The following is a 23,961-nucleotide window of genomic DNA, read 5'->3' on the forward strand; positions in this document are numbered from 1 at the left end:
TAACAATAAAACACTCAAATGATTAGTCAAAATATAGTAATGACCTCATGAGGACACAAAATCAATAAGCAAACACTTATCCGTAGTACTCCCTCCGTCCGTCATTAGGAGTCCCATTTATTGGCGGAACAGATTTTAATAAATGTTTAGAAGAATAGGTGGAAAAAAATTAGTGAAATATGAGTCTCACTTAGATTTAAATGAAATGTGCGTAAAATGAGTTAGTGGAATGTGAGAGACCCTATTACCATTTATGATAAAAGTGAATAGGGAATTTTATTCGCAGACGGACTAAAATGGAAAAAAAGAACTCTTATTTGCGGACGGAGTAATATCAAATGTACATTGCTACATCGATAAGTAATTTTTATTATTAAATTAATATTTTGATTGTTAAAAAAAAGTTATGAAATATTTTATTCTTGAAAATGATACGTTTGGTATCTAATAGTTATTTCTTAAACGAAGAGGTATTTTTGAATCAACGTCTTGAATAACGGGATAAAATCATCATATACTCCTTCCGTCCCACAACATGAATCACTCTTATTGTGGACACGAACTTTAAGAAATGTAAAAAATAATGGATTGAAAAAGTTAGTGGAATATGACACCCACTTTTTTATATTGGTTTTATAATAAAATGTGAGTGAAGTGAGTTAGTGAAATTTGAGACCTATTTACTATTTATGGTAAAAATGAAGTGTGGCTCTTATTGTGGAACGAACTAAAATAGCAAAATGAACTCTTATTGTGGGACGGAGGAAGTAGTTTTCTCTCTGTCTTGGTCACAAAAATCGGATGTAAAATAGACACATTTCACGTTATCAAGAATATATTAGGCTTATTCGTTACTTGGGATTTTCATGTCTTGCCCAAGGCAAACTAATGTGAACAACTTTATTTGCCAGTTCTTTTTTCTGGTGTTAGGGAACTTTCTTTGTCATTTCAATGTTTCAGTTTTCCGAACTACGCATTTATGGGCTTATTTTTAGAGAAAAATGGAATATATAATGTTAATTCATATAGTATTGGGTTCATTCCATTAGTATTTGAAAAATTATTGACACATGCGAAGAATGTTGACCTATTAAAAATATATGGTTGAAGGAAAAATATAATAAAATATTAATTATCAAAAGTATGGTTGGCAATTTTTAACACGACACGATAACCCGATACGAACACGCACGAAATTAATGGGTTTGGGTCAAGCTTTATTAGGTTTGGGTCATTATCGGGTCGACTCAATAAGAACCCGATGATTTCGGACTGGGTTAGGGTTGGATACGGGTTATTTTAAGAAATAAAAGTACGATTATTTTTTGATTATTTTTTTAATTAAAAATATTATAATACTTTAAAATTTGAAATCTTATTTGTCAATTTTGAAGTCCATGCAAAAAATAAATTTTTTTGAAAGTTACGTGATGTGAGTACCAAAATTTTAATATCACGAATTCATTGTTTCGATATGAAAAGGGATTTGAAAAAGAAATTAATTGAGCTTCTAACTTAACGATGTTAATTGTTAGTACTAATATTAAATTATCCTTTTGATTTGGTCACCGAACAATTAGTTAGTGATTAAGCACTCCTTCAAGCAAAGCAGCCACCACCTCTTCTTTAGGCACCAACCATTAGAGTCATGAATATGTCCTTCGCTGCCTTATTTGGTGATCACCAAAAGTATTAATTAAATTTCTAATTTAACAAATGGTTTCGTGTTCTTATTTCGCTAGTTGGGCTCAACAATAGGGTTCTAGTATTAGCTAACAAAACCAGCCCATGCTATCGTTGGGTTGGGCTGAAATAATCATATAATTAAGCACAATATACATTCTAAATTAGTCCAATGCAATGAAGGAATCTAATTGAGGCGATACAAAGAGACCTAACTTAACATTACTTGATATTTAGACAATGCTAATTCCAAGAACATCCGCGCGATCACGTCACCTAGGAAGGGACCATTGCAGAAAACGTAGTGCTCTTTAGCAAACGAAGAGGGGCGGACATCACGCTACGTGCCCTCCCCCTCGTGGCCATTCAATGACATGTGTGATGTACTGATGCATTCACGGGCGGACACAGTAAGAGAGAGGGGAGGGCTTAAGCCCTTCCCCAAAAAATTTTTTTATCTATTTTTCCATTCCAATTTTTTTTTAAACTGTTAAAACTAAGCTTCAGCCCTCACCAAAATAGTACTATTGAAGACTAAATCAACAAAAAAATGATGATTAAAAGGGCTGAACTGGATCTACAAATCAAAGTTTACAGAAGAAAAAATGGCCGCTTCGTCTGGAACAATGTTTTAAAAATCGGATCGGCCGGCGAACCGGCGTCGTTACTGGTTCACTGGTTCAACCGGTTCACTGGTCGAACCATTGGTTAAACCGGAATATATAATAAACACATATATTATATAATAAACACATATATTATATATTATTAAGAAATTTAATATTTTTATGTATTAAAATAGATGATGTTTATTAATTTAAGAAAATTTATTTCGTAAAATAATATTATAATTAAATACAAATTAGGTATTAAGTTTAGATAAAAATATTCATTGATGTTAATAAACATCATCTATTTTAATACATAAAAATATTAAAATATAGATGGTAAGTAGAGCATCATTAAAATATAGAGGATGATAATTATTTATATTATAATTAACAATTATATTAAAGAATATAAAATTAAAATGAATTATTAGTTTTTGTAGATAAAAATTTAATGGTTAATGTATAAAAATATTTGATGTTCAAATTTTTCAATGAGCTCATGTGGTGGAGTGGTAGAGGTCTTCTTATGTAGAAGAGAGGTCATGAGTTCAACCTCTACCAACAACAAATTTTAAAAATTTTTAACACAACACAATATTAAACCGGTTTCCGGTTCACTGTCCAACCGGTCCGGCCGACCGGTTCTGCTGGTTCACGGCGGTTCAATGCATTGGTGGTTTAAAGGAGTGAACCGGATCGGACTACCTACCGGTTCGCGGTCCGACCGGTCGAACCGGCCGGTCCGGTCCGGTTTTTAAAACATTGGTCTGGAAGAAGAAGATGACAATTATAATATTATAAAATATTGTTTAAAAAGTGATGTATAATTGCTTTTTTGAAACTTGTGCTTACTGTGTCAATTGACATTACCCGGTTTCTAAGTAAAATACCCGGTTTCTATTCACTAAAACAGGATTAAATTGGAAGTCCTTTAAAGTTAGAGTAAATCATATTAATTGAGGTCGACAAAAAATTACTCGTAGGATATGTTAGTAGCTTCCAACTTACTCCCACATATATAATCCATGAAAATTTATTATGGAGTAAGTTCAATTCTTCTAAATTTTCCTTTTCAATTCAAATAAAGTTTTGTGATGTATTGACAAAATGATTAACTTACGATTGATTTACTCGATTTTAAAATGTTAGAGTTAAAATTTTTATGCTAGGTTAGAGTTTAAGTTCAAGAAATTTGGAAGTTTACATTTTTATAGTGAGGTTTTATTTTAGACATGAGATTTTAGTAGTGTAAGAGTTCAGTAAATTAGAAAAAATTAAAGATGATAGAGTTTATATTTAAAAAAAAACATGTCAATTTAGATGGGGCGTTCAAAAAGGAAAACAAGTCATTAAGGAGAGTAGTATTATTATTTTTTTCTATATACTCACTTCGTCCACTAAAAACTTTTGAAATCACATGACTTTTAATGCAAAATTGGTAAAGTAAAATATATATAGAAAGAAAAAGTGTTTTAGTATAAAATGGGTCCCACCTTATTAGAGATTAATTTTTTAATTTTTTTTTTAATTTTTGGATGACAGACCAAAAAGGAAAGGTTCCATTTTTAGGGACTGAAAAAAGTATTATGTAGTGAAGCCCCTACTACAAAAAATTCCTGCGTCCGCCACTGGATGCATATATACTGGGCGCGTATCCACGCAAATATGAATATCTCAGAATTTTGTTATTTAAAAAAATGAAACTAAATCGTGCTGCATAACAATGGTCGCGTTTCATTTATTTTTTCAAAAAAATTTTAGACATGTCTCCTATAACTATCCCCGTCCACCCCTTCTATTTTTCTCAACTACCATATCCTTCATTAATTTTTTTAATCATTTTGCTCTGTTTTCTCTTACAATTATCAATCTCAAATATTATGTCAACGCAACGAGGAGAGTTTGGATGATTAGGATATTAATCACCTTATTTAACTCTTTTCGTCTCATAAAAATAGTCTTCCCTTTTCATTTCTGGATGTCCTACAAAATTAGTTCACTTCTATTTTTGGCAAGTTTTTCTCTTTTATAAGTTGAACCTCATTCGCCACTAATAATACCCAATCCTTCTTTTTTTTTTCTCTCTCTCTTAGCTTACCAATTTTGCATTTAAAATACATATTTCCAAAATCCCTATTTTTATGGGAGTGAGTATTCAACTTAGTACATTATTTCACCGACAAGTCGCGATGCTGGGAAGATGTATTTCATCGTCAATTTCTTATATGCGAAAATTAATTCTTGTGCCTAGCAAATACCATTGCAGCATGAGAAGAATAATTCCACCAACGACCGGACGAGCTTAGCCTTCAAGGCCTTTCAATTCTATAAAAGTGTACATCGGCAAACCGACAGGTCGCGACCGACATAAATTCTGATATGTCCGACAAAGTATTTTCACATTGCGAGACCATTGTGCCATTGTGTGAGAATGATAAAATTATTTTTGCTAGGGGCATTTGCGATGCAATCTGCGTAGAATACATGAAAACATCTCCACAAAGCACACCACAGTCCCTGACATGCTTGACAACATTGATTACATACTTTGTTATTGGAAAATTTTTCCAATGACATAGAGGAGACATATACCGTTCATAAAGGCTCCCATCCAATTATTGTACTAGAAGCAGTCTCTGACTACTGTCTCGCGATTTGCATACATTTTTTGTGAACCCAGTTCCAACAATGACACTAATGTCACTCAAACATCTCAAGTGACATTTGAACACTAGAGCTCTAGTGATGCAATTCGCGCTCCCTAAATATGAGGCACTATCTCGTCGGTGACATTTATCCGTGGTGGCCGACATTCGTGAAATCATTTTTGTGCCTAAACGAGCCAAATATAGATCTATTTCCATTGAAGCTAGGTTGCGCATATAGAGGTAGAACATGCATTCGACCAGGGGCGGAGCCAAGAATTTGCAGGGACGGGGGCAAATTTATCTATAAAGAAAATTTAAGAATTTGAGGAGCGGCATTTATTGAGAAATTAATAGAATTTTTTTTTACAATCAGTAAAATATACATGGAGTAGAAAATATGAGGTGGGGCAAATGCCCCTTCAAAGCCTTTACTAGATACGCCCATGCATTCGACATCCAACATACTATTTTACAATCATCAAAGATTCGATGCATATTTATTCAAGAAAGTACTTACTGATATTATGTATGCATGTATTATATTACACAACATGATTATTGAGGATGAAATATCGATTGCCCCAAATTGGGTTTCAGTTCCTCGAGCTCCTCCACTGCATCCGACACCAGTGGCAGAGCCAGGAATTTTGCAGTGGGAGGCCCATGAAGAAGAAAATTTTAGCTCTACCATCGTTAATAGTTGCATATATCTCTCAATGTTTTTGTCATCAAAATTAGTCGTAGGAAAACGTTTTTTTTTTTGTCTTGAAGATCTTAAAAATAACGAGATACTTTTATATGTGTACTACTACTCCCTTCGTCCCGGCTAAGATGACACATTTCTTAGCTGGCACGAGATTTTAGGAGTTATTGATTATAGTGTTTAATTGGAGAGAGAAATGTGAGTGTAAGTATTAAAGTAGAGAGATAAAGAAAATTGAATATTTTAATAGGAGTGAGAAAAAGTGGTTGAGTGTATTAATTAGAAAAAGAAAGTTTCCAAAAAGGAAATGTGTCATCTTAAGCGGAACGGAGGGAGTAGTACTCAAGTAGAGATGTCAAGTGGGCCAGGCTGGCCAGCCAGCCCCATGCCCATGTCTGAGGCGGGCTGGGCTGCGCCGGGCTTTTTTAAATTTTGCTTAGCCCGACCCAGGCCCACTTGCCATGTGGGCCCGGGCTGAGCTGGGCTGGGCTGGACTTTATATAATTTTGTGTTTATGTATTTTTAAAATATCGTAAATGTATTATATGCAAAAATAAAACATATAACTTGTATTTATATCTCATTAACTAAATCTAAATTTAAATAATGTGTTTAAGTTCATTTTATTGACTTTGTATTAACAATATTTTTCATATTCTTTATTCTATTTAAAAGAAAGTGACTAAAGGAATAACCAATATTGTTAGTTTTGTTAGTAGATAATGACACATGAGTTGATGGTGCATTTTATAATACTTGAACCTAACAAATTAAAAAAATTTTATAATTATATATCAAATATCAAGGTTTGAATACGTAATATTCTTAAAGTTAAAGTTCAAAACCATCTTTTTTACCTCTTAGATAAAAAAAATATAAGAAAAAAATTAGATATAGTCAAAATTGAATGTCGCAATCATGATTTAGTAGGAAACTTTTGTTAATATTAAACTATTAGTGTTTGAATCCATTCGGAGACACTAAAAAAAATGGAATAATAGACAATCTCGTGCACAAGATGACATGCATAAATAGGGAAATATAATATTATTAGTAATTAACCACCTAATTACATTAAAAAACACTAATTATAGAAGGTGGGCCTCTGATGGGTCCGAGCCTGGGCTGGGCTTCACCCAATTGGAGCCCATCTCAACTAATGAGCCCAGCCCAGGCTCGCTTCGTTTCACTGGTGGGCCGGGCCAGCCTGACCCAGTTGACAACTCTGTACTCAAGAATTAAATGCATATCAAGCAAATTTAATCTAATCAAGAATAATTGAAATAAACACTTTGGGATGACTAAAAAAGTACTTCTACCTACTAATAAAATTAAGTTTTTCATAAATAAAGCAAAATTGTTGAATTATACATACAATAAAATCTACATAAATCTATTAATTACTCATTTACTCTATATACAATACCAATAAAAAAGTAGTTTAAAATATAATATTATATTAATATATATTACAAGATTTGTGTAAAATGTTAATACCTCTTAAAGTGACACCATACCACCACGTATCCAGCAATATTATAAACGCTAAACAGCAATAGTATAACGCTGTGTTGGATATTGCTGGCCGAAAAAAAATTGTTGTATATAGTGTTGTATATTGCTGGCCGAGAATTTTACCCTTGAGCATTTTTTATGATTGCCACATGACAACTGATTATTCGTCCGCGTGTACAAATGATTGATTATGAATGGTGGTATGATATTATTTTAAGAGCTGTTGTCATTTTAATGCACTCCTATATTATAATATATAAGTTTTACTATCTTAATACAATATTTACAGGTCATTGAACAAATAACATCCTTTCAAACTATATCAAACTATAACCTTTAAAATCATTGGTTAAATATAACACTATCGCTTAAAAGTGATTTGACAGTAAAAATTATTGAGTAAATATAGCACAATCTCTGAAATATAATTTGACAAAGGGTCCTATTCTAATGCTTTTAGCACCCTAATCCAAAATCAAGACTAAATCTCCACCATTGGATTTTAAAATGAGTGGATGAGATTAAAGCTCACAAAATCTCAATAAATAGTAGACAAAATATCAACAAAAGGGTAATATCGTCATTATGTTATCATATGATTTTCGTGAGTGTTTTTTTATATCAACATTGTGTATTACAAATACAATATGACATTGGAATATCAACACATTTTTATTGAGATTGGACATGCATAATATTGAGATTTTGCCTACAATATATTGAGATTTTTTGTTACATTTGTTGAAAATAGCTGCTTATCAACATGTACGAAAATTGAAATATAATTTATCAAATTTCATCACCCGAACATCGTCGGAACATATGCAATTGAGATCTCGTTGGAATCCTTATTAAATTATCTTTAATTTGATATATTTTTTGCGAAAAAATAATTTAAATTGAGAGAGTTACGTAAATTTAAAGATTTAAGATGATTTTGAGGAGAGAGAAAGTAGTTAGTTATAATTACTACATATAGGATTTGACATTAATACCCTTTTAATTTAATTAATAATTATTTAAATTTAAAATATATTACACTTGGCATCATATTAACCACAAGATCTTCTAATCTAATAGTTGAAAATTGGTCTCAATTTGGGATTAGTAATTAGTTAGCAATTCATTACATCCCATTTGACAAATATTGCAACGATGATTTGACAAGAAATAAGGAGTTATTACTTACTACTAGCAGTGGGTAAATATTGAAAAAATGATGACCCAAAATATAAAATAAAAACAGGTTTATCTATAACTCGATCCTTTTCCTAACTCAAAATTTCATTGATATATACATACCCCCGTATATTACGCATATACACATGATTCCACGTTAAACATGTTCCAACGTGTTTATTCGATCGATTGATCGTGTCTTTACTGTGTTTCTGGTCAAAACAAATATTTTAATAGAATTTGCTATTTATAATAAAATGCGTATATTTCTCAAATATTATTGGGGTGTCGTGAGTCGTGTAATATTTTAATGAAACAGAGATTTTAGATGAAGAATCTTTTCCTTCTTATTCATTTTTAAATATGCGTATCCGAACAACTGAATTTTCTCTTACTTCTCTATTTATTTTCAACATAACACTACAACAGATTTGGCAGATTGAGTCCAGGAATGATGAATTCTCTCTTTGATGTAAAATAGAGGAGAATATGCATTTTGCACCCTCTTCTCTTCCTCTTTTTTTCTTCGAAAGTGAGAGAGTCAATGCGATTACTTGTCCATTTTAGGCCTATACATCGGATTAAAAACGACATGTACGTCGATTTAAAGCATGGACAAAAAGAATTGTCATGGGAAATTTGCACAATTTGAAAGGTTAGTAATTTAAGACCAATGTTAACAATGAATCAAGAGAAATAGAATCAAGAAGATTATATAAAGATATGAATAATTGAGTTTGAATTTTGGTGTTATTTAATTTGATTACCATTAATTAGTATTTTATGACAAAATTATACATGAAATCATTTTCAATCACACTTCCAAATTGACACCCTCATTATTGAATTATAATTGTATAGACTTACAACCAAAGAGAAGACCCTAAATTATTCTAATAATACTAGCAACCAATGAGAAGAGAAGACCCTATTATACCGTTCGATTTAACATATTCAAGTTGCACAATATTTGAGTCAATTTCTGCCAAAGCGATTATAAACTAATACACGTTTCCTTATTATACCTTTTCTTCTATGGCTGGCACTTAATTTTTTTTCCTGGATCAACATTGCCAGAAAAGTATTAGTCAGAGCCATGTGATTGTGATATACGCATTAATCAAAAGAAATCCCCATAGAGTTGACAAATCAATGTGCTCCAAAACGAAATACTTAATCACTACTGACTCTTCATAAAAGTAAAACTAATAACTCCAACACAAATCAAAATAATGGCGTCTCAACATTTAAAAAATTTCTTAACAAGCTGCACCTTATGGAAAACCCTTGTAGTCATAGGCCTATTTCTCAATTTGATCGTCACCACCCAAAAGCCCCACCAATTACTCGTGTCGGTCCCGGCCCCACCGCGGCCACAGGCGGCCAACGACCATCGGACCAACCTGAGCCACATAGCCTTCGGCATGATGGGGTCCGTCCCAACGTGGCCCCACCGGAGGGGCTACCTGGAGGCGTGGTGGCGGCCCAACAAGACCCGCGGGTACGTGATCCTGGACCGGGCCCCGCCTCCAGAGCTCCTCCCCTGGCCCAGGACCGCCCCTCCGTACAAAATAGTGGACAATATCTCGGAGCTGTTCCGGGAGACGAAGCCACGGTTCGAGCTGATGCCGAGGATGGTGCACGGGCTGGTGGAGCTGCTGAGGGAGGAGCGGGAGGGGGTGAGGTGGGTGGTGATGGGGGACGACGACACGGTGGTGTTCGTGGAGAACGTGGTGGACGTGCTGGCGGAGCTGGATCATAGGAAGTACTATTATCTTGGGTGGCACTCGGAGAGCGTGATATCCAACTTCTGGTACTCGTTCGACCAGGCGTTTGGGGGCGGGGGGATCGTGATGAGCTACCCGCTGGCGGCAGCGCTGGTGAGGGACATGGATAGGTGCTTGATTAGGTACGCGGGTGGCTGGTCTGCGGATTGGATTAGTATGGCGTGCATTGCTGATGTTGGAGTCAGCCTCACTCCTCATAAAGGGATTCACCAGGTTAGTTTGATTTGTTTTTGTTTTGTTTAACGGTTTTGAGTTATATATGGATAAGAGATCAACTGAATCTGGAATAGGACAATCTCATGTTGGAAGATTCAATCATGTCAAATATGATTTGGATTTATTACACATTGGAAATGGAATCATTAAATTGAAATCAATTTAATAGTAATTTCATTGTGTCGGAATAATGATGATTTTTTTGATAAAAACCGGTTGTTTAGCAATTTTAGAGTCATTCACAAAAATTATGAAGTTTAAAATTGTTTAGGATTATTACGTGACAAATAAATTTGGTCGTCAATGTATAATATATTGTTGATATTTTTCAACGTTGTTTTCTTCATGAATAGACGCATTGATGGAAGCGAAAAAAAAAACGATTAGGTTGTGTTTTTCATATTTTGTATTTGAAATGTTGAAATTTCTATGATTTGTTTTGATGATAGATGTTTTTGCAAAAAAAAGTTATACGTACAACATATCAAATACGTACAACATATCAAATATATTTATCATTATTATAGTACTATAATAATTTCAGACCTTTATACTTCAATTCACAATTGAATAGACGATATCGTTAACTTGTCGGCCATGGTGTCCACATATGATTTTCGATGACCTTATAATTAAGTTACAATTTCATTCAGCAATAAATGGTAATGCATCTTGAAATAATTAAAGATACAACAGATCGAGCATTAATTTGCTGATATATTATACTTCCTCCGTCCCAGAGTCCTATTTGATTTGGGCACGAGTTTTAAGAAATATAAATAAAAGTGAGTTGAATAAGTCAGTAAAATGTGGGTCTCACTTATATATAGTAGTTTTATAATAATATATGAGTGGAATAAGTTAGTGGAATGTAGAGTCTATATACCATTTATGGTAAAGTAAAATAAGACTTTTATTGTGGGACAGACAGAAATGACAAAATATGACTCTTATTATGGGATGGAGGAATACTACGTACACACAATAATTATAAAATGAACAAATGATGAATTATAACTACTACGACTATTTTTAAGTAATGTAAGTCTACAATTTTATTTAATCAACCGGTGACTAAATTTTGCAGGTTGATTTACACGGAGACTTCTCAGGTTATCTATCAGCCCATCCCCAAACTCCTCTGATGACCTTCCATCACTTCGACGCAATGGATCCCATATTCCCTTCCATGGATCGCATGCAATCCACGCGCCACCTCATGAAGGCGGCCGACGCTGACCAGTCCCGGCTACTTCAGCAAACCATCTGCTACCACAAGAAAACCAACTGGTCTATCTCCGTGTCGTGGGGTTACTCTGCACAAATATACGAGAGAATAATGCCACGGAGCTACCTACAATTACCCATCGAAACGTTCACTCCGTGGGCGAGTGGCAAGGAACACCCTTTCTACATGTTCAACACGCGCCCGCAGTCCAACGACTCTTGTGAAAAGCCTCATTTCTTCTTCCTTCAATCCGTCTCCAAGACCGCTTCACCTCATCACATTGTGACAACGTATAAACGCGCCCGCCCCCGAGGCTTGCCTCCTTGTTCCTCCGCCGGCAACCACCCCGCTGATACTATAACTAAGATTAAAGTGATTTCACCAACAAAAAAACGCCTCCAGGTATATATATAACACACACACACATGCTAACAGTACAGTGGTGGACGCAGAAAAAATCATTCGTGCATACCAGTTTTAAAATCCTACAAGTGAACATAATTTTAAAAATAAGTTATGGTATATGTTATTTTTTGTGACATCAGAAAATTATACAAAAATCAAATTGAGTCCTAGTTGAATATGTTTTCATTTGGTATGATTGTTCAGTATAGCTCTTTATACAAGCTTGTGTGTACTGAAATGGTGATCTTATGTTAGTTTGTTTGATTCTTATTGCAGATTGATAGATGTGAATGTTGTGATATTGTTCGGGTGAATGGTGGGAAAATGGAAGTTGGACTTAGGGAATGCAAGATAGATGAGATCATAGCTTAATTTTGCACCAAAATGTGGGAGGATTTCAACTGTATCTAGATGAGTTTTTTAAATGTACCCTTTTGAATAGAATTAGAGTTATGGTGTGAATTGATGTGAGAAGGTATTTGTTAATTTTTTTTGTTTCAATCTAGTTTCAAGCCTTTTCCATTTGATGAGAGAAGGGGTTTATAAATGTTTATTCAAAATTATTTGATGAGAGAAGGTGTTTGATATTGTTGGCTTCAGTTAGCTGGCTTTGAATGCTCGATCAAGTTATCTGGAGAGTTCCCCCTAGTTGAATATTTGTAAATCGAAGAACAAGTTTCTTAATTCAGACCAAGTGATATTGTACAACTATACAATCGGTGATTTTTCATCTACAAGACTACAAACATCTTGGTTACGAGTCTATATATAAATATAATCACTTTATTAGAATATATAAATTCACAACATGCACCGCTAGGTATATCAGTTCAAAAACCTTTCTAAACGTTTTTGGACCATTATATTTATTTTTTAGAATTAGCCTAAATTTGTGTTGGATTGGTGCAATGCAAGTGTGGAGGTCATGGAGGAGATCCGACGTGTGTACTCATATATGGGTGTGTTAAAATGACAACACCTTTTAAAGTGACACTATGACACCACGCTAGACTGTAATATTATAAACGCTAGATTGCAATGGTATAAACGCTAGACTGCAATCTATAGATTGCAGTCTAGCGTATTAGATATTGCAGACGGGAAAAATTGCAGTCTAGCGTATTGGATATTGCAGTCCTCGAAAATTTACTCTTGAACATTTTTTATGATTACGACATGGCAACTGATTATTCATCCACATGTACAAATAATTGACTAGGAATGGTGGTATGATGTTACTTTAGATATTGTTATTTTAACACGAACATACTCATATATACGTAATGATTTAAAAGACATTAAGCTGTGACTCCTTAAGTTATATTCTATTACTACTATTTATAAAAATAAAAATAAATCCATAAATTTAAAATAGGAGTACTATTCTAAATATCGGTAGTAACGAAAAAACACCAATTAAAACTCTTAAGTTACCATTTTTGCTTGATTCATTATGATTTTATTTCAATGATCTAATTACTCCCTCCGTGTTTCAAATTTTGTCCCACAAAATGTAAAGAAAAGTTGGTTAAAAAAGTTAGTGGAATGTGAGACTCACTTTTTTTATATTAATTCGCTAGACTGTAATATTATAAACGCTAGATTGCAATGGTATAAACGCTAGACTGCAATCTATAGATTGCAGTCTAGCGTATTAGATATTGCAGACGGGAAAAATTGCAGTCTAGCGTATTGGATATTGCAGTCCTCGAAAATTTACTCTTGAACATTTTTTATGATTACGACATGGCAACTGATTATTCATCCACATGTACAAATAATTGACTAGGAATGGTGGTATGATGTTACTTTAGATATTGTTATTTTAACACGAACATACTCATATATACGTAATGATTTAAAAGACATTAAGCTGTGACTCCTTAAGTTATATTCTATTACTACTATTTATAAAAATAAAAATAAATCCATAAATTTAAAATAGGAGTACTATTCTAAATATCGGTAGTAACGAAAAAACACCAATTAAAACTCTTAAGTTACCATTTTTGCTTGATTCATTATGATTTTATTTCAATGATCTAATTACTCCCTCCGTGTTTCAAATTTTGTCCCACAAAATGTAAAGAAAAGTTGGTTAAAAAAGTTAGTGGAATGTGAGACTCACTTTTTTTATATTAATTTTATATTAAAATATGAGTGAAATAAGTTAGTGGAATGTGAGACCTACTTATTATTTATGGTAAAACTGAAGTGTGACAATTATTAAAGGACAGATCGAAATGAAGAAGAGTGACAATTAATAGGGACGGAGAGAGTAATAAAATGTGAGTGAGAATAAGTTAGTGGAATGTAGGGTCTATTACTAAAAATAGCAAAAAGTGAAATGTGATGAATTTTGTGGGACGGATAGAAATGAAAAAAAAGTAATAAAATTTTAGGGACGAGAGTACTTATTTTCGAAAAAAGAAATGAAAAATGAAAAATAAAAAAGAAAGGGAAAGTAGCCACTATTTAAAAGTGCACTTGCCTCAAGCCCCTTTTTTTCGCGTGACAAATTGTTAGGTCAAGGCGGAGTTCTCTCTGTCTCTCATCGTCTTCGCGAAGGTACCACAATTTTCACATCCTTCGATTCTCTAAATTCATCGGAATAAATTCTGCAGCTGGATTGGTTTCGGAACTTCACTTTAATATACAGCGATCTGCTTGTTCCTTTAACTTTGTGTAGTGTATTGTGTGCTTGAAGAATCCTTTTGTAATTTGCCTTGATTGTTGCTTTCATTTCGTATATTTGTTCACTCAAATAGTAGATCTGATGGATGTAAATGCAAATCGTGCTGTTTTTTTTCATGAATCAGTATCTTCAACTGATTTCATGAACTTCTTATCATTATTGAATTTATTCGATTAATTCCGATGTTTTAGTTTCAATTTCAGTTTCAGTTTCAGTTATATACTTCTGTGAAAACTAAATAACGGTTACTGTATTATTCTCGCAAATGGATGTGAGTTTGACTGGCTATGTTTTTATGGGATGGGAATGCCACTTTCTTGCACAATTATGAGGGATTTCTATTTTTTGCCATTTTATCTTGTGATTCTTCTGATATTTTGTACATACTGTGTTTCAGAGATATTACCTTTTGGATTAATTAGTGAAGTCATTATGAAATTTCTATTTCCGTTTATTGGATGATTCTCATTTACAACAAGATGTAGATTTTATTTTAATTAAGTTATTAAGCTGTCGTGAATTTGCATTTTCGGGCATGATTGAAAATCTTTATAATCCATCTTTTCTTTTTGGATAGTTACGAGGTATTATAAATAAATGGCACTTTTTCCTGCATAATCTTTGAGCTCATTTTTGTAAACATGTAATGACCTTGTGGAAGTTGATCTATGGGTGTGTGTTTGTGTGTACGCGGTGAAGAATTATTGTACTGTTCTGGAACCAATGTTCGTCATGATAATTTATCTGTATGTTTTTAATAGTATTGTTATCTTTCTGTGATATTCTATGAACTGATGTGTCTCCGTTATTATTTTTTCACTATTTAACAAATAATGTCTCCATACTTTTGGCAGGCACTACTCTGTTGCTCTCCTTTTCATTCTGGCTGTTCCATAGCTATTTAATTTTTTGGTCTGATGGCTGGATTTTTTATTTTCACAGAAAGAAATGACTATGGATCAGCCACACTATCCCACCATTGCTCAGAAGGTGACTGGGAAGCTCTACAGAACAACCCCCACTCAACGTTTTGGAGCATTTGAAGGAAGCCTGCCCCGACCATCTCTCTATCAATCACAGTTCAAATATGGGAACTACACCAACACTGCATTGACTTATCCCTGTCAAATGACGTGTGACCTTTCTATGGTCAAGTCTACTGCCTCCCCAGTTTTTGCACAAGCCCCTGCAGAGAAAGGATTTGCTGGCTTTGCCATTGATTTTCTCATGGGTGGAGTCTCTGCTGCGGTGTCCAAAACAGCTGCAGCTCCTATTGAGCGTGTGAAACTGCTGATACAAAACCAGGATGAAATGCTTAAGACTGGTAGATTATCTAAACCATACGGAGGCATCGGTGAATGTTTCTCGCGAACAATTAAAGAAGAAGGATTTGGTTCTTTGTGGAGAGGAAACACTGCTAATGTGATTCGTTACTTCCCAACCCAGGCAAGTTATATGATTTTTGTTTTCTGGAAACTGGTAATACTTTACCCCCCTAGTGTATATAGTAGTACTAAATAAAATCTTTTGAATCGTTTGTAGGCCTTGAATTTTGCATTCAAGGATTACTTCAAGAGGCTTTTCAACTTTAAGAAAGACAGGGATGGTTACTGGAAATGGTTTGCTGGGAACTTGGCTTCAGGTGGTGCAGCTGGTGCTTCTTCTCTCCTCTTTGTTTACTCTCTGGACTATGCACGTACTAGATTGGCTAATGATGCCAAGGCTGCAAAGAAGGGAGGAGAGAGGCAGTTCAATGGCCTGATTGATGTCTACCGGAAGACTTTGGCATCCGATGGCATTGCTGGACTGTATCGCGGATTCAACATATCATGTGTAGGAATCATTGTTTACCGTGGTCTCTACTTTGGAATGTACGATTCATTGAAGCCAGTTCTTCTCACTGGCTCACTACAGGTATCTATAACTCTAAATATATGAATCTTCATCTGCATTTGAACATTTTTGATTGTACTGACCCCTACCTCTTTGAAATAATTTGTTGGTCGCAGGATAGTTTCTTTGCTAGCTTTGCTCTGGGTTGGCTGATCACAAACGGTGCTGGTCTTGCATCGTACCCAATTGACACCGTTCGCAGACGTATGATGATGACGTCTGGTGAAGCAGTAAAATACAAAAGCTCATTGGATGCGTTCTCTCAGATCTTGAAGAATGAAGGTGCCAAATCTCTATTCAAGGGAGCCGGAGCAAACATTCTGAGGGCCATTGCCGGTGCTGGTGTACTTGCTGGCTACGATAAGCTGCAGTTACTCGTCCTCGGAAAGAAATACGGTTCTGGTGGCGCTTAAGTATGCTCATGATGATAACGGCAACGACGTGGGCTTGGGTTTTCATCGAAGACAACCGGTTTGATTAAATTTTGAATAATAATTTGTTTATGGGGGTTGTATGTCTATCCCCCAAACTCTGTTGCTTAATTCAACTTTGGATGGTAGTAAACATTGCATAAGTAGGCTGACATAATTGTCAGTGCAGCTGGGTGCTTGATTTCGGACAGGTGAGTTTGAGGCGTGTAGTTTTCTTGCTCGGGACAGTTGCATTTTTGCCTTGTTGCAGAAGGTTCTGCTAAATAAAACTTGACATTTTCTCAGTTTCTTTCTGTCTCAGTTTCAAGTTATTACAATCATGGAATCATTATTGATTCTATTCTTTTCAAAAGAAAAAATAATATATGCATAATATTTGGGAACATTATATTTTACCCTAATTTTATAATTATAATTTAATCAGTTAATGAATATATATTGTGTAGATAACTTCTTTAACTAGTGTTCAGTGAGGCACTAAAAAGAGAATAGTGTTTTAGAGATCTTACAAAATGGTGTATTAAGATAATTAAAAAGATTATTAGAACATTAATTAGATTTAAATGATGACGGAGTTTACTGGAGTACAATTTATTTAAGAATAGAATGCACGTCGCAATTGTCATTAAGTTAATTTTTAAGAAAAATATAGAAGGAAAAATGATTGAATCTCTTTTTATTCTAATTTTTAAAATTGTCAATTTTTTTTCTATTTTTAGTAATTGTACCAATTCTGTTCCAACTTTTTTATATTGTCAATTTTTTAACAATTGTTTTTTTAATTTAGCAACGAAATTTCACTTTAACAATTAAGTTTCGGCATAATGTGTTGGAAGATGATTTAAGTATTATTTTTCTCTAAATATAAGTAGCACATAATGATTTTAATATTTCATTTTAGTTTTTATTATTTGAACAACAATTATTAACCTGTTTAAATTATCAATTTTACCCCAATCTTTTCAAAATTGTACTATCAATTTATCAATGCAAATTCACTCTAACAGTGAAATCTTGACATGATGTGTTGTTTTCCTCTGAAAATAAATTGTGAACGATGATATTATATAAAAATAACAATCTAAAAGTTGATTGATATAAATTAAAAGATTGGGATATAGCTAATGGGTAGTGATAAAATTCAAACTTATATATCGTACAAACTCAAAACTCCTTAATACAGCTTTAACACAGTTTCAATACAATATCAACACAGTGTAAAATTTTAAGATTTTAATGTCAACACAATATCAACACATCATCAATCATTGACTACCGTTGAAATTCTGTTGACATTTTCCTGTTGATGTTTTTTTTTGATCTGTTCACATTTTTTAATGGTCCAGATCATAGTTTTGAGTTTGTACAATATTTAGAGTTTTCGTTTGATCACATCCCTATAACTAATATTGTTAAAGATTGAGATAAAATTGACAAATTACATAATAAAAGCAATAAATTCACTAAATGTCATAGATCGTAATTGATAGTACATCGTTAACTTCTTTTTCTTCAGTCAATAAAAAGAATGTGACGCATATCAGGTTTTCTCAATCAAGACCGAAAAGCATTAATCGGGGAGGGTATCTTTGTTTTTTTTTTCCAAATTTGTAGATGTTAAGATTAATCCTTTTAAATTGTTTTAAAAGTTCGTAGTTGATTTTTTATAATTCATCTCTAATGATTTGAAGCACTAGAGACTAGACTCATATCAGGTAACTATAGAAAAATAATACTCCATCCGTTCTCATTAATTGTTTACTTTTGTCATTTTCATCTATCCGCCGTTAATTTTTCACTTTTACTTTTTTTTATCATAAATAATAAATAGATTCCACATTTCACAAACTCATTATACATATTTTATTATTCCATAAAAGTACAATAAAGTGAGATTCATTTTCCACTAATTTTTTTAGCCTATTTTATTTTGCATTTCTTAGAATCCTGAAACAAAGTGACAATTAGAAGAAGGATGGAGTATAAAATCTTGAAAATGAAAAAAAAAGAAACCGATCCCTGCCCACCAATGATAGATGAGATAGACATGGAGGCTTGTTCCCCCCACTCGAGAAGATGTAAAACAATTTATAGAATCACGCCCCCCTTAATTATTAGTTACAAACAATTTTCATCAAATTTTACTCTTGTTACTTGAAAAGGCCCTTGCAGATATGTGGTAAAAATGTGATTAGTGTATAATGATAATTATAATTAAATCAGCTTGGCAACCCTTGATAAGGATCTGACTAGTTGGTTTGTAGATCACGAGTCTTAGTTTTTCAAACTCCAATATGTTGAGGGAAGACGCTGGTGTAAAAATATCCATTAATACATAAAGTACATGAAAAACATAAGTTACAATTAAGATCGAAGTGAAAGATTGACAAGCATCGATCATCCGACTCTTTTTTGTCCGTAACTCCTTGATAGGATGCTGAGCATTGTGGATACTAGAAGAGAGGTGAGACCTTTATCTTAACAATATTAATGATGAAGCAAATAGAAAAGAACCAAGATTTGTTTGAATGGAATAATGATGGTGGTTTTGGTAAATAAATGATATGAAGGAGGTGAAGAGATATGATAACAAATTGGATGAGGAGATGTATGATGGGAGTGGGGTGATTAGTACTTGTATGGTGGAGGTGGTGGAGATTTGTAAAGGTAAGATGGGGGTGGAGGTGATTTGTAAAGGTAGGGTGGTGGTGGTGGGGATTTGTAAACATATGGAGGAGGTGGTGGTGATTTGTATATGTAGGGTGGTGGTGGGGGTGATTCATATTTGTATGGCGGCGGTGGTGGAGATTCGTACTTGTAAGGTGGCGGTGGTGGAGATTTGTATTTGTAAGGGGGAGGTGGTGGAGACTCATATTTGTACGGTGGGGGTGGAGATGATTCGTATTTGTACGGTGGTGGTGGTGGAGATTTGTAAACATAAGGAGGAGGTGGTGGTGATTCGTATTTGTAGGGTGGTGGTGGAGGTGACTCGTACTTGTAAGGTGGTGGTGGAGGAGACTTGTAAAGATAAGGAGGAGGTGGTGGTGACTCGTATTTGTAAGGTGGAGGTGGAGGCGATTCATATTTGTAAGGGGGTGGTGGTGGAGATTTGTATAGATATGGAGGAGGTGGTGGTGACTCATACTTGTAAGGTGGTGGTGGTGGAGACTTGTATAAGTAAGGTGGAGGTGGCGGTGACTCATACTTGTAAGGTGGTGGTGGTGGTGATTCATACTTGTAAGGTGGTGGTGGTGGAGACTTGTAAACATATGGTGGTGGTGGTGGAGATTCGTATTTGTACGGTGGTGGTGGAGGTGACTCGTACTTGTAGGGTGGAGGTGGAGGCGATTCATATTTGTAGGGCGGTGGTGGTGGAGACTTGTAAACATATGGAGGTGGTGGTGGAGACTCGTACTTGTATGGTGGGGGTGGAGGTGACTCGTACTTGTATGGTGGTGGTGGAGACTCGTACTTGTACGGTGGAGGTGGAGGCGATTCATATTTGTAGGGCGGTGGTGGTGGAGACTTGTAAACATATGGAGGTGGTGGTGGAGATTCGTACTTGTATGGTGGTGGTGGAGGTGACTCGTACTTGTATGGTGGTGGTGGTGGAGACTCGTACTTGTAGGGTGGAGGTGGAGGCGATTCATATTTGTAGGGCGGTGGTGGTGGAGACTTGTAAACATATGGAGGTGGTGGTGGAGACTCGTACTTGTATGGTGGTGGTGGAGGCGATTCATATTTGTAGGGCGGTGGTGGTGGGGACTTGTAAACATATGGAGGTGGTGGTGGAGACTCGTACTTGTATGGTGGTGGTGGTGGAGACTTGTAAACATACGGAGGCGGAGGTGGAGATTCGTACTTGTATGGTGGTGGTGGTGGGGATTCATACTTATACGGCGGTGGTGGTGGAGACTTGTAAACATATGGAGGTGGTGGTGGAGATTCGTATTTGTAAGGCGGTGGTGGAGGTGACTCGTACTTGTCAGGAGGTGGTGGTGGTGATTTGTATTTGTAGGGTGGTGGCGGAGGTGATTCGTACTTATAAGGCGGTGGTGGGGGAGATTTGTACACATAAGGAGGAGGTGGTGGTGACTTATATTTGTATGGTGGTGGTGGAGGTGATTCGTACTTGTATGGTGGTGGTGGTGGAGATTCATATTTGTATGGTGGTGGTGGAGGTGACTTGTACTTGTAAGGTGGTGGTGGTGGAGACTCATATTTGTACGGCGGAGGTGGAGGTGATTCATACTTATAAGGTGGCGGCGGTGGTGATTTATATTTGTAGGGTGGTGGTGGAGGTGATTCGTACTTGTAAGGTGGAGGCGGGGGAGATTTGTAAACATAGGGAGGAGGTGGTGGTGACTTATATTTATATGATGGTGGTGGAGGTGATTCATACTTATAAGGTGGTGGTGGTGGAGATTCATATTTGTATGGGGGTGGAGGAGGTGACTTGTACTTGTATGGTGGTGGTGGTGGAGACTCATACTTGTAAGGAGGTGGTGGTGGTGATTTGTATTTGTAGGGTGGCGGTGGAGGCGACTCGTATTTGTAATGTGGCGGCGGTGGTGATTTGTATTTGTAAGGCGGCGGAGGAGGGGATTCATACTTGTAAGGTGGTGGCGGTGGAGATTCATATTTGTATGGTGGCGGCGGCGATGACTTGTACTTGTAAGGCGGCGGTGGTGGAGACTCGTACTTGTAAGGTGGAGGTGGTGGCGACTTATACTTATAAGGCGGTGGTGGAGGCGACGCATATTTGTAAGGTGGTGGTGGTGGCGACTTATACTTATAAGGCGGTGGTGGAGGCGACTCGTATTTGTAAGGTGGCGGCGGTGGTGATTTGTACTTGTAAGGCGGTGGAGGAGGGGATTCATACTTGTAAGGTGGTGGAGGTGGGGAGCTATAAACATAGGGAAGATGAGGTGAATTGGACTCCCACGTGGAGTCGGCATTGGCCATGGCAGCGAAGGTGATGATGAGAGCCACCAGAACCCACAGTCGGGGTTCCATGAAGCTCTTCATGGTTGCTAATGAAAGACTCTAGTTGTGGAGATGGATCTTTTTTTGTTTTCTGATTTTTCTTAGTGCAACTTATAGCATTATATAGCCATTCTCGCCTACAATTTATTGAACGAGTCTACAATTTGTTTTCTAATTGAAATTATTTTATTAAAAGGTTGGTAGATGTCTATGGTATTGCCAGTAAGAACTAGTCATTTAATAAAAAACAACTTATATACCTCATCTTATTCAACGCTAGAAATAGTATTGAATTGGCTATATATAATTTGTTTTTGTTGATGTCAATGGACATATTATTCTCTGATTGATTTTTATGATCTTGATGTTAAAACAAATCGAAAATGACATTGAAAGAGCACAAAATTTGTATACATCGTGGGGGAAGTTGATATTTAGTGGCTCGCATGATAACTAAACTACATTTTATTTGTATGTGATGAAAAAGTCTTGCATTCATACAAATGAATTTTGAATCATTTGCAGGCCTTGAATTTTGCATTCAAGGAGGGCAGGAGGGTATTAGGGGTTAGGGATGAAGATGTGATCTTTTTGTATTTTTTTATTACTCCCTCCGTCCCGCTTAAGATGACACGTTTTCCCTTTTAGTTTGTCCCAACTAAGATGACACATTTCCTTTTTTAAAACTCTCTCTTCAATTAACATACCCAACCACTTTTTTCACACCTATTAAAATATTTATTTTTCTTTTCTTTCTATTTTAATTCTTACATCCACATTTTCTCTCTCCAACTAAACACTTTAACCAATAACTGCTAAAATCCCGTGTCGACCAAGAAATGTGTCATCTAAGCCGGGACGGAAGGGAGTATAATATGAGACCATTAGTGTGGGTTGATTTTGAAATGCAATTCACTAGATTATTTGAAATAAGACCCTTACATGAAGTACTCCATTTTATATAAACATTACGATGTAGTAGTACATTTCTCATATATCTAATCATGAATTGTCTGTAGTTGTATAGCTTAGTTATGAAATAACAATGACTAATTATTAATTAGTATTAATTATTAATTAAAACTTTGAATTAAATAAGTACTGTGTATACATTCTAATAAATAATTTGAAAATTAAATCTGCAAATACTCAATTAAGTAGCTCATTTTCCGTAGCTGGTGAAGTTTAATATGGAAATTTAAGCGCGAGGAAATCAGTTAAATGATGACGGAGTTTACTAATTAATTTATTAAAGAAAAGAATATACGTCGCCATTGTCAATAAGTTGTTTTTTAAGAAAAAAAGTTGAAGGATTAATGATTGAATCCCTTTTTATTCTAATTAGTTGTTTTTTAAGAAAAAAGTTGAGTCTATTAGAGGCGTATCCAGCAATACTCAGCACGCTACACTGCAATCCACGTAGTACTATCGTGTAATCTGTAGAAATCCATCTAAAACGCTTACTATGATATTGCTGGATATGCCATAATATTGCTAGATAACGTGTGAGGTTAGTGGTACATTGTCACTCTAACTAACTATGGTGGCTCCCTAATGCTCCCCTATAAATTAATATTGTTAAAGAATGAGATAAAATTGACAAAATTTCAAAATAAAAGCAATAAATTCAAAAGGCTTTGTTTGGTACACGAAATTTGGAATTCAAATTCTATGAAATTGAATTGGAAAGAATTGAATTCTAATTCAAAATTCTAATTCAATTCAAAATTTGAATTGAATTGAATTGAATTCTAATTCAATTCAAAATTCTATGTTTGGTAAAATGAAGTACTCCCTCAGTCCCATAAAAGTTGAGACAAAATTTTTGGGCACGGAGATTAAGAATTTATATTAAATAAATAGGAGAGATGAAAAAAGTAGGAAAGATAAGAGAGAGTAAAGTAAATAATGGAATAAAGTAAGAGTGATTAGATGTTTCATTTTTTGTTAAAAAAGGAAATGACTCAACTTTATTGGGACG

At 35.0% G+C, this 23,961-nt stretch overlaps 3 protein-coding genes across 3 annotated transcripts; 2 read left to right on the forward strand and 1 right to left on the reverse strand.

The window, feature by feature from the left end:
- Nucleotides 1-9,550: 9,550 nt before the first annotated feature.
- On the forward strand, nucleotides 9,551-12,540 carry LOC125218032. The gene is made up of 3 exons (XM_048119629.1): nucleotides 9,551-10,339; nucleotides 11,430-11,972; nucleotides 12,252-12,540. The coding sequence occupies exons 1-3, from the start codon at nucleotides 9,572-9,574 to the stop codon at nucleotides 12,345-12,347; spliced, it is 1,407 nt and encodes a 468-aa protein (XP_047975586.1). The 5' UTR covers nucleotides 9,551-9,571; the 3' UTR covers nucleotides 12,348-12,540.
- Nucleotides 12,541-14,415: 1,875 nt separating this feature from the next.
- LOC125200917 (ADP,ATP carrier protein 1, mitochondrial) lies at nucleotides 14,416-17,278 on the forward strand. The gene is made up of 4 exons (XM_048098747.1): nucleotides 14,416-14,543; nucleotides 15,613-16,116; nucleotides 16,213-16,584; nucleotides 16,680-17,278. Exons 2-4 carry the CDS (start codon nucleotides 15,619-15,621, stop codon nucleotides 16,974-16,976), a joined length of 1,167 nt encoding a protein of 388 aa, XP_047954704.1. The 5' UTR covers nucleotides 14,416-14,543; nucleotides 15,613-15,618; the 3' UTR covers nucleotides 16,977-17,278.
- Nucleotides 17,279-19,622: 2,344 nt separating this feature from the next.
- On the reverse strand, nucleotides 19,623-22,063 carry LOC125198520 (extensin-3-like). Its single transcript, XM_048096834.1, has 2 exons — nucleotides 20,647-22,063; nucleotides 19,623-20,349 (listed from the first exon to the last, which is right to left on the reverse strand). The coding sequence occupies exons 1-2, from the start codon at nucleotides 22,020-22,022 to the stop codon at nucleotides 19,623-19,625; spliced, it is 2,103 nt and encodes a 700-aa protein (XP_047952791.1). The 5' UTR covers nucleotides 22,023-22,063.
- Nucleotides 22,064-23,961: the final 1,898 nt, after the last annotated feature.

Source organism: Salvia hispanica, chromosome 1, assembly GCF_023119035.1.
Source record: "Salvia hispanica cultivar TCC Black 2014 chromosome 1, UniMelb_Shisp_WGS_1.0, whole genome shotgun sequence".
NCBI lineage: Eukaryota > Viridiplantae > Streptophyta > Magnoliopsida > Lamiales > Lamiaceae > Salvia > Salvia hispanica.

What these genes read in the sequence shown, in the direction of transcription:
- LOC125218032 (XM_048119629.1), top strand. Translation starts at nt 9,572, where the DNA reads ATGGCGTCTCAACATTTAAAAAATTTCTTAACAAGCTGCACCTTATGG. An exon ending in CTCATAAAGGGATTCACCAG is followed by an intron (nt 10,340 to 11,429) that starts GTTAGTTTGATT and finishes TAAATTTTGCAG; the next exon opens with GTTGATTTACACGGAGACTT. An exon ending in CAACAAAAAAACGCCTCCAG is followed by an intron (nt 11,973 to 12,251) that starts GTATATATATAA and finishes TTCTTATTGCAG; the next exon opens with ATTGATAGATGTGAATGTTG.
- LOC125200917 (XM_048098747.1), top strand. Translation starts at nt 15,619, where the DNA reads ATGACTATGGATCAGCCACACTATCCCACCATTGCTCAGAAGGTGACT. An exon ending in TTCGTTACTTCCCAACCCAG is followed by an intron (nt 16,117 to 16,212) that starts GCAAGTTATATG and finishes AATCGTTTGTAG; the next exon opens with GCCTTGAATTTTGCATTCAA. An exon ending in TTCTCACTGGCTCACTACAG is followed by an intron (nt 16,585 to 16,679) that starts GTATCTATAACT and finishes TGTTGGTCGCAG; the next exon opens with GATAGTTTCTTTGCTAGCTT.
- LOC125198520 (XM_048096834.1), bottom strand. Translation starts at nt 22,022, where the DNA reads ATGAAGAGCTTCATGGAACCCCGACTGTGGGTTCTGGTGGCTCTCATC. An exon ending in CCACCACCACCGCCCTACAA is followed by an intron (nt 20,350 to 20,646) that starts ATATGAATCGCC and finishes ACCGCCCTACAA; the next exon opens with ATATGAATCGCCTCCACCTC.